We start from the raw sequence: 9,884 nt of genomic DNA on the forward strand, positions 1-9,884 counted from the left end.
TGTGTACTCTATTTTTTCTTTATTTTGTATATAATTTTTTTCCACAAAATAGAAAATTAAGTTTCAATATTTTTTTAGATCTGTATTTTATTTGTTAATAATCCATCCATCTTCTTCCGCTTATCTGAGGTCGGGTCGCGGGGGAAGCAGCCTAAGCAGGGAAGCCCGGACTTCCATCATCTCAGCCACTTCTTCCAGCTCCTCCTGGGGGATCCCGAGGTGTCCCCAGGCCAGCCGGGAGACATAGTCTTCCCAACGTGTCCTGGGTCTTCCCCGTGGCCTCCTACCTGTCGGACGTGCCCGAAACACCTCCCTGAGGAGGCGTTCGGGTGGCGTCCTGACCAGATGCCCGATCCGAATAAAAAGAAAATAAATAAAAAGTCCACAGTAGTTTTATTCTCAGACCAGTGATCGTGAAAAAAATTCATACTGGCTGCAAAGTCTCTTCAAATTCTGATAAAAGCGCTTGATCACTTACGTCGTTCGCCGTGAGGTTGTCCACTGCGTGTCTCAGCTCCGCCATCTCCTCCCCCCGCTTCCCGATGTCCTCCGCCAGGTTTCCGATGCGTAGCGTCAGGTCCGAAAGACGCGGCTCAAAGGCGGACAAGTCTCGCTTGATGGCGGCCACCTTGGGTTTTAGGTCCCCGGCGAAACTCACCGTCCGGATGAGACGAGCCCGGCCGCTTTCCAGCTCCCTCAGCCGCTCCGAGACGTCCCGGTCGGCGGCGTCCAGCTCGGGGAGGCGGCGGCGCAGCTGCTCGAGGGCCTGCGTGTTGCGCTCGGACGCCGCGCGGAGGTTGGAGACTGCGGTCGATGCTGCCGGCGAGCACGTCGCCGATACGCTTGACCGTGCTGTGCTCCGCTTGGGACGCCCTGTCCTCCAGATCGGACACCTGTGCCAGGAGGGACTCCACCTCTGAGCTCAGGCCGTCCATGCGGCGGACGTCGGTCTTCACTGACACCACCTGGAGGATGGAGCAGTCGATTACACATTCCTTCTCGTAAGTGACCCATCAACCAACCTTGTTGCCGAAGTCCTTCGTGATGGCCGACGTCTTTTCTTCGATCTGATCCACGGCGCTGGTCAGTGCGTCCAAGCTCACCTGGCGCTCGGACTTTTTCTCGTTTAAACCGGACGCCCACTCCTTGAGGCGGCCGACGTCCTGCGCCAGGCTCTCCAGCTGGGTCTGGAGAGCCTGGCGCTGAGTGCCGACATCATCCAGCTGGAGATGCACACTTTCACACTGCGGAAGATAACGGAGGTTTTAGCTAACACACTAGCCTGACGTGTTGAAATAAGAGATGTTTACTTCAGTAGATTTTTCGAGATCATTTATTTCCTCTATGAATTATTTCTACTTCCTCTCTTCTATTTATGATCATCAACAGGTTCTGATGTTACTTCATGGCTTTAAAACAGTGGTGTCAAACTCAAAGAGCGGGCCAAAATTTTAAACTGAACAAAGCCGCGGGCAGAGGTTGAACAAATTTTCCTTTAATAGGGACCCAAACAAGTTTTGCATTGAATATTGACCAAACAAGGCTTATATAACTTTATAGTGACATGCAAAATCCAGTTTTAAATAATATTAATTAAAAAATATCAATGGCATATCAAATTAAATAAAAACACAAATTTAAGGCCTTTTTTCGGCGGCGGGTTTAAGTTGGGGCGGGGTTTGGTGGTAGCGGGGGTGTATATTGTAGTGTCCCGGAAGAGTTAGTGATACAAGGGGTTCTGGGTATTTTTCCGGTTGTGTTTGTGTTACGGTGCGGATGTTCTCCCGAAATGTGTTTGTCATTCTTGTTTGCTGTGGGTTCACAGTGTGGCGCATATTTGTAACAGTGTTGCAAATGGGGACGACGTGGCGCAGGGGAGAGTGGCCGTGCCGGCAATCCAAGGGTCCCTGGTTCAATCCCCATCTAGTACCAACTTTGTCACGTCCGTTGTGTCCTTCACCCTTGCTCCTGATGGGTGCTGGTTAGGGCCTTGCATGGCAGCTCCCTCCATCAGTGTGTGAATGGGTAAATGTGGAAGTAGTGTCAAAGCGCTTTGAGTACCTTGAAGGTAGAAAAGCGCTATACAAATACAACCCATTTACATTTAATCTTGTTTATACGGCCACCTTCAGTGTGACCTGTATGGCTGTTGACCAAGTGTGTATGAGCCGCATATATTATGTGAGTGGGCCGGCACGGTGTTTTTATGGAAGAAAAGCGGACGTGGCGACATGTAGAGAACGCCAAAAGCAGTGCTTTTACGGCCCGCCCCCAATATTATTGTCCGGGTGAAAATCGGGGGAAATTCGGGAGGGGTACTGAACTTCGGGAGTCTCCCGGGAAAATTGGGAGGGTTGACGAGTATGAGTATTAGCGGTGAATGTGGTGTCACAGCGGCGGGCCAGCTCTAATGTTAATTTGATATTGCCTCAAGGGCCAAATGAAATTACACGGCGGGACAGAGTTTGACACCCATGCTTTAAAAGCTGCAATACACCCACTTGTTCAATAGGTGACGCTATATAACTTAAAGGCCTACTGAAATGAGATTTTCTTATTTAAAACGGGAATAGCAGGTCCATTCTATGAGTCATACTTGATCATTTCGCGATATTGCCATATTTTTGCTGAAAGGATTTAGTAGAGAACATCGACGATAAAGTTTGCAACTTTTGGTCGCTAATAAAAAAGCCCTGCCTTTACCGAAAGTATGTGCGCGTGACGTCACGAGTTGCAGAGCTCCACACATATTCACATTGTTTTTAATGGGAGCCACCAGCAGTAAGAGCAATTCGGACCGAGAAAGCGACAATTTCCCCATTAATTTGAGCGAGGACGAAAGATTAGTTAAATTAGGATATTGATAGTGAAGGACTAGAAAGGGAAAAAAAAGTGACGGCTCCGGCCGGCGGCAATGTAAGCGTTTCAAATGTAATTAGACACATTTACTTGGATACTTCTGGAAGATCCCTTATCTGCTTATTGTTTTAATAGTGTTTTAGTGAGATTTTAAAGATTGTAAAGAAATACCTCGAGGTCGGATGGCTGCGGTGAACACAAAGTGTCTCAGAGAGAAGCCGAGGAGCCAAGCTCACAGCTGCCTTTTAAACAGCTGCTGCAGGACGACGAATAATCCAATGATTTCTCCGGTAAGATATATATCACAATTTTCCCATCCAAAAACATGCTGGTTGACGTAGAGAAAACATGTTCGCTTGAGCGCTCTGCGTTAAAGCTTCACAACAAACAAAGAAACACCAGCTGTGTCTCGGTGCTAAAGACAGCTGCAATCCACCGCTTTCCACCAACAGCATTGTTCTTTATAGTCTCCATTATTAAATGAACAAATTGCAAAAGATTCAGCAACACAGATGTCCAAAATACTGTGTCATTATGCGATGAAAAGAGACGACTTTTAGCCGTGTTTGATGCAGCGCTAATATTTCCTTACAGTCCGTGACGTCACGCGTACGCGCCATCATTCCACGTTTTCAACAAGAAACTCGCGGGAAATTTAAAATTGCAATTTAGTAAACTAAAAAGGCCGTATTGGCATGTGTTGCAATGTTAATATTTCATCATTGATATATAAACTATCAGACTGCGTGGTCGGTAGTAGTGGGTTTCAGTAGGCCTTTAAACGAGGGATACATGGTAATGGTCTACTTCTACGGTCCTGTGGTTAAAGTACTTCATGAAAACAGCAAAAAAACTCAAAAAAACTCCTTGTCTTTGTATGCATGACATCATTGGGCGGTGTCATCACGAGGAGCTTGGTCTTCAATCCACTCCTCATCCGGCTCCTCGTCGCCGTCGGCAACCTGCTCCCCCCTCAGCACCATGGTGAGTTCATGCACCGCCTCCCGCACCACCGAGAGCTCGCTCTTCATCTTGAGGATGCTGCTGCGAGCCTGCAGGGCGTCCACCTCCTGCCTCATCTGGAGGATCTGGTGGAGGGTCTTCAGCATGTTGTCCTCGGCGCCGAACACCTGCAGCGTCGCCTCCTCCAGGCGCTTCTCCGCCCCGCTCAGGTCGCCGCCCAGTTTGAGGATGGAGCGCAGCGCCTCCTCCACGCTGGGTAGGTGCTCCTCGCATTCCCGTGCCCGGGGGATGAGCTCCTGCAGCTGCCCGCTAAGCTCCGCCTCCTTACGGGCCAGCCTGTTGACGTGCTCCTGCAGATTGTGGACTTGCTTGGTGTTCCAGTCCAGGTGCTCCCGAGCCCGCTTGGCGTCGTCCTCCTCGGAGCGCTCCATCGCTCGGGCGTTCCTGTTGGTGCTGTCCTCCAGCTCCTCCAGCTTCTCCCTCAGCGCCCTGACCCGCCGCTCGGCCTCGTTCACCTTGTCTGTAGCTCCCGCGTGGGCCTCTCGGGCCTCGGCTTTGAGGGCGGCCAGCTCGGAGGCGGCGGCGGCGAGGCGGGCCTGCCAAGTCTCTGTCACGTTCAGGAAGCGGCCGTTGACCGCCTGGAGGTCTCCGGACGCAGAGTTCTCGTCCGCTTGCATGGCCGTGATGGTGGCGTGGAGCGTGACAACGTCCTGCTGGAGTCCCGTTGCCATGGAGAGGGCGGAGAGCGCCTCCTGGACATCGACCTCAGAGGCGGCGAGCTGCAGCCGCAACACAAGACAGGAGGGAGGGAGCGCTAAAGCCAGCAGATGGTAGGGAAGTGATGAAACTCCTAAAGAGGGCGGAGCTACACATTTTCAACACTGCTGATTGGTGGATGGATAACTCACACTTCCAAACTTCTAAGAGTCATTCTAGCTCCGCCCTTTAAGTAGCGCACAACTTTGATTAGTACATTAGGTTGCCAAAAAGTGCAACTTTTGGTGATACCCTATTCAAAAATCCTGCTAGACACCCACACCTATTTAATAAAACTATCTTGACATTTGACAACCAAACAATTACACAAGGGGACTCCGTAAAGAATCTGGGTATTCTTTTTGACCCAACTTTTTCGTTTGAGTCACACATTAAGAGCGTTACTAAAACGGCCTTCTATCATCGCCGTAATATCGCTAAAATGTGTTCCGTTTTGTCACTAGCGACGCTGAGATCATTATCCATGCGTTCGTTACGTCTCGTCTCGATTACTACAACGTATTATTTTCGGGTCTCCCCATGTCTAGCATTAAAAGATTACAGTTGGTACAAAATGCAGCTGCTAGACTTTTGACAAGAACAAGAAAGTTTGATCACATTACGCCTGTACTGGCTCACCTGCACTGGCTTCCTGTGCACTTAAGATGCGGCTTTACTACTTACGTATAAAATACTGCATGGTCTAGCTCAGGGGAGACCAACCTTTTTGAAACCAAGAGCTACTTCTTGGGTACTGATTAATGCGAAGGGCTACCAGTTTGATACACACTTAAATAAATTGCCAGAAAGAGCCAATTTGCTCAATTTACCTTTAATAAATAAATCTGTATACATAAAAAAAAAGGGTATTTCTGTCTGTCATTTCGTCGTACATTTTTTTTCCTTTTACGGAAGGTTTTTTTGTAGAGAATAAATGATGAAAAAAACACTTAATTGAACGGTTTAAAAGAGGAGAAAACCCGAAAAAAATAAAAATAAAAATTTGAAACATAGTTTATCTTCAATTTCGACTCTTTAAAATTCAAAATTCAACCGAAAAAAAAGGACGAGAAAAACTAGCTAATTGGAATATTTTGTAAAAAATAAAAAAAATAATTTATGGAACATCATTAGTAATTTTCCCTGATTAAGATTAATTTTAGAATTTTGATGACATGTTTTAAATAGGTTAAAATCCAATCTGCACTTTGTTAGAATATATAACAAAGTGCTTGATGTTCCAAGCACTGGCTCCCTGTTCACTTTAGAATTGATTTTAAAACATTGCTGTTTGTTTTTAAATATTTACATGGACTGGCACCTCAATATATCTCGGACCTTATCCAAATTTACATCCCTGCGCGCGCTCTGAGGTCCGAGAGCCAGTTCCAGCTCGTGGTGCCCAAGACCAGACTTAAGACCAGGGGAGACAGGGCCTTCTCTGTGGTCGGCCCTAAGCTCTGGAACACTCTGCCCCTCCATGTTCAAACTGCTTCCACAGTGGAGTGTTTTAAGTCTCGTCTTAAGACCCACTTTTATTCTTTGGCTTTTAACACTACGTGAGTTGTGTGGTCCTCTGTTGTCCTCTGTGTTTTTTATACACTTTTATTTTTATTTTACTGTTTTAATTGATTTTACCCTTTAAAATAGTTTTTAATCATATTTGTTTTTATATTGTTTTTATTGGTTTTATTTTTATTCATTTTTTGTTTTATTCAGTCATTGGTGGAGCATAATATTGTTTTTAACATGGCTGTGCAGCACTTAGGAAACGTTATTGTTGTTTAAATGTGCTATATAAATAAAGTGGATTGGATTGGATTGGACCAAGCTATATTTCTAACAAAGTCAAATCATTATTTCTTCTAGATTTTCCAGGACTAAAAATTTAAAAGAAATTCAAAAGACTTTCAAATAACATTTAAATTTGATTCTACAGATTTTCTAGATTAGCCAGAATATTTTTTGGGAATTTTAATCGTAATAAGTTTGAAGAAATATTTCACAAATACTCTTTGTCGAAAAAACCGAAGCTAAAATGAAGAATTAAATTAAAATGTATTTATTATTCTTTACAATAAAAAAAATCATTGATTTAAATTGTCAGGGAGGAAGAGGAAGGCATTTAAAAGTTAAAAAGGTATATGTGTTTAAAAATCCTAAAATCATTTTTAAGGTTGTATTTTTTCTCTAAAAGTTATAAGAAGCAAAGTAAAAAAATAAATGAATTTATTTAAACAAGTGAAGACCAAGTCTTTAAAATATTTTCTTGGATTTTCAAATTCTATTTGAGTTTTGTCTCTCTTAGAATTAAATATGTCGAGCAAAGCGAGACCAGCTTGCTAGTAAATAAATACAATTTAAAAAAAAGAGGTAGCTCACTGGTAAGTGCTGCTATTTGAGCTATTTTTAGAACAGGCCAGAGGGCTTCTCATCTGGTCTTTACGGGCGACCTGGTGCCCGCGGGCACCGTGTTGGTGACCCCTGGTCTAGCTCCATCCAATCGTGCTGATTGAACCCGGCTTATTAGTGATTCCAAGAGCCCAAAAACAGTCTGCGAACTTTAGAGCGTTTTCTATTCGGGCTCCAGTACTCTGGAATGCCTTCCCAGTAACAGTTAGAGATGCTACCTCAGTAGAAGCATTTAAGTCCCATCTTAAAACTCATTTGTATACTCTAGCCCGGTGGTTCTCCACCTTTTTTCAGTGATGTACCCCCTGTGAACATTTTTTTAATACAAGTACCCCCTAATCAGAGCAAAGCATTTTTGGTTGAAAAAAAAAAACAGATAAAGAAGTAAAATACAGCACTATGTCATTAGTTTCTGATTTATTAAATTGTATAACAGTGTAAAATATTGCTCATTTGTAGTGGTCTTTCTTGAACTATTTGAAAAGAAAGATATAAGAATAACTAAAAACTTGTTGAAAAAGTGAAAAATCATTCAATTGTAAATAAAGATTTCTACACATAGAAGTAATAATCAACTTAAAGTGCCCTCTTTGGGGATTGTAATAGAGAACCATCAAGATTCATGAACTTATTTCTAAACATTTCTTCACAGAAGCATCCCACGTTCGGGGGCGGCCGGTCGGAGGAGGCAAGAGAGTCTGCAGTTGCCTCTTTGACAGGTGCACGAGGAACGACGCAAGCTCCGCTCATGTCTACGGTAATGGCCGACTTATTACCACAATTTTCTCAACGGAACCTGCCGGTTGACATGTGGTAGGGAACCATGCTCGCTTGACCGCTCTGTTCCATAGTAAAGCTTCACGTCATCTTTCGGGAATGTAAACAAGGAAACAAGGAAACACCGGCTGTGTTTGTGTTGCTAAAGGGAGCCGCAATACACCGCTTCCCACCTACATCTTTCTTCTTTGACGTCTCCATTATTGAACAAATTGCAAAAGACTCAGCAACACAGATGTCCAGAATACGTTGTAATTATGCGATTAAAGCAGACGACTTATAGCTGGGATCGGGCTGGAACAAAATGTCCGCTACAATCCGTGACGTCACGGGCACGCGTCATCATACCACGACGTTTTCAACAGGATACTTCGCGCGAAATTTAAAATTGCAATTTAGTAAACTAAAAAGGCCGTATTGGCATGTGTTGCAATGTTAAAATTTCATCATTGATATATAAACTATCAGACTGCGTGGTTGGTAGTAGTGGGTTTCAGTAGGCCTTTAAGGGCTATGTAAATAAACTTTCAGTAATGCAGACGTTGTACCGATCCGTTGTAGTAAAGAAGGAGCTGAGCCGGCAGGCAAAGCTCTCAATTTACCGGTCGATCTACGTTCCCATTCTCACCTATGGTCATGAGCTTTGGGTTATGATTGAAAGGACAAGATCACGGGTACAAGCGGCCGAAATGAGTTTCCTCCGCCGTGTGGCGGGGCTCTCCCTTAGAGATAGGGTGAGAAACTCTGTCATCCGAGAGGAACTCAAAGTAAAGCCGCTGCTCCTCCACATCGAGAGGAGCCAGATGATGTTGTTCGGGCATCTGGTCAGGATGCCACCCGACCGCCTCCCTAGGGAGATGTTTAGGGCACGTCCAACCGGTAGGAGGCCACGGGGAAGACCCAGGACACGTTGGGAAGACTATGTCTCCCGGCTGGCCTGGGAACACCTCAGGATCCCACGGGAAGAGCTAGACGAAGTGGCTGTGGAGAGGGAAGTCTGGGCTTCCCTGCTTAGGCTGCTGCCCCCGCGACCCGACCTCGGATAAGCGGAAGATGGTGGATGTATGATTGATTAAATTGAGAATATTGGACAAGAGTGTCTGTGTCCCATGTTGTATCGCCTTTTTTCCACGTTTAGCTAGAGCACCACTGTGATTGGTACCACAACATAAGGCTGCCAAAAAGTGATACTATGGGGTTAATGTATTTTGGTACCTTTATTAAATGTACAATTTGGGCCATTAAGCATATATTTCCCATGTTTGTAGTGCCAGTGAACATTAAAGCTAACTTACTTTTTGGTTCATTTTTTCCACTTGGTCCTCCATTTGAGTCAAAGTCGACGTCTTTCCATGTAAAAGTGTGAACTTCTCCTCCATGCTGGAGAACCTCTCCTTCTGCTGGATCACCTCCCTGTAATTGAAACGTGACACAATTCGTTTTAAAGTGGGGAAAAAAATGATGGGTGTTCTGTTTGTGGCGACTTACCAGCTGAGTGCCGCGCACACTGCAAGCGATAAAACGCACATGATTCCTTTAAAGTCCAAACTGGATGTTTTAGGAGAGTCTCCGTCTTCCTTCCTCAGTCTTTGATCCACTTCTGGTTTGCGGTTGGCAGGAACATCCTCGCTTTGCTTTTTCTTTCTCTGCTTCACTTCCGTGGGCATTTTGCTTTTAAAATAATCCAGTAGCAATGTTTTTTTGTTTTGTTTTTTTAAATTGGAGACGTCGAAAATAGTTTGAAAAAAACTCACTCGTTTTCTTTAAGGGGCACTGTAAAAATAACAAAAAAAGCGTGAAATAGTGCTTTAAAGAGAGAACCTTCTCAAAGAAAGCTCTCCTTTCGCCCGGTTGTGCTTGAAGAAATGATGCCTTCATGATTCTCGTAAATAAGAAACACTTTCACGAACTTTGTGACGACCAATACAAATATTCTAGATTTTACTAATGCATATAATGCACTGCAAAAATTATTTTATTTAGCATGAGTTTGAATATATATTTTAAAAATGTTATTTTATGTTGAAACGTGTTCACTATACTCCACCATTTACTGGTTATTTTTCCAACGCTTCTAGAAGACCATTAAACGCCTCAGACAGCCACGTAAGCGGTTG

At 44.5% G+C, this 9,884-nt stretch overlaps 2 protein-coding genes across 2 annotated transcripts; both read right to left on the reverse strand.

The window, feature by feature from the left end:
- Positions 1 to 376: 376 nt before the first annotated feature.
- On the reverse strand, positions 377 to 1,250 carry LOC133560255 (inhibitor of nuclear factor kappa-B kinase-interacting protein-like; the record flags this gene model as incomplete). Its single annotated transcript, XM_061912587.1, is given in 3 exon segments — positions 377 to 802; positions 804 to 965; positions 1,023 to 1,250. Coding segments are annotated over 3 exon segments (768 nt in total), but the record flags the coding sequence as incomplete, so codon positions are not given.
- Positions 1,251 to 1,317: 67 nt separating this feature from the next.
- On the reverse strand, positions 1,318 to 9,808 carry LOC133560065 (inhibitor of nuclear factor kappa-B kinase-interacting protein-like). The gene is made up of 4 exons (XM_061912149.1): positions 9,522 to 9,808; positions 9,256 to 9,438; positions 9,063 to 9,180; positions 1,318 to 4,601 (listed from the first exon to the last, which is right to left on the reverse strand). The coding sequence occupies exons 2-4, from the start codon at positions 9,432 to 9,434 to the stop codon at positions 3,747 to 3,749; spliced, it is 1,152 nt and encodes a 383-aa protein (XP_061768133.1). The 5' UTR covers positions 9,435 to 9,438; positions 9,522 to 9,808; the 3' UTR covers positions 1,318 to 3,746.
- Between the last annotated feature and the right edge of the window lie 76 nt (positions 9,809 to 9,884).

This window comes from Nerophis ophidion, linkage group LG10 (assembly GCF_033978795.1).
Source record: "Nerophis ophidion isolate RoL-2023_Sa linkage group LG10, RoL_Noph_v1.0, whole genome shotgun sequence".
Taxonomy (NCBI): Eukaryota; Metazoa; Chordata; class Actinopteri; order Syngnathiformes; family Syngnathidae; genus Nerophis; species Nerophis ophidion.

Excerpts from the sequence above, each read along its gene's own strand:
- LOC133560065 (XM_061912149.1), bottom strand. The coding sequence starts at position 9,434 with ATGCCCACGGAAGTGAAGCAGAGAAAGAAAAAGCAAAGCGAGGATGTT. Across the intron at positions 9,181-9,255 it reads GTGTGCGCGGCACTCAGCTG|GGAGGTGATCCAGCAGAAGG; the intron begins GTAAGTCGCCAC and ends TTTCAATTACAG. Across the intron at positions 4,602-9,062 it reads TGGAAAAAATGAACCAAAAA|CTCGCCGCCTCTGAGGTCGA; the intron begins GTAAGTTAGCTT and ends TTGCGGCTGCAG.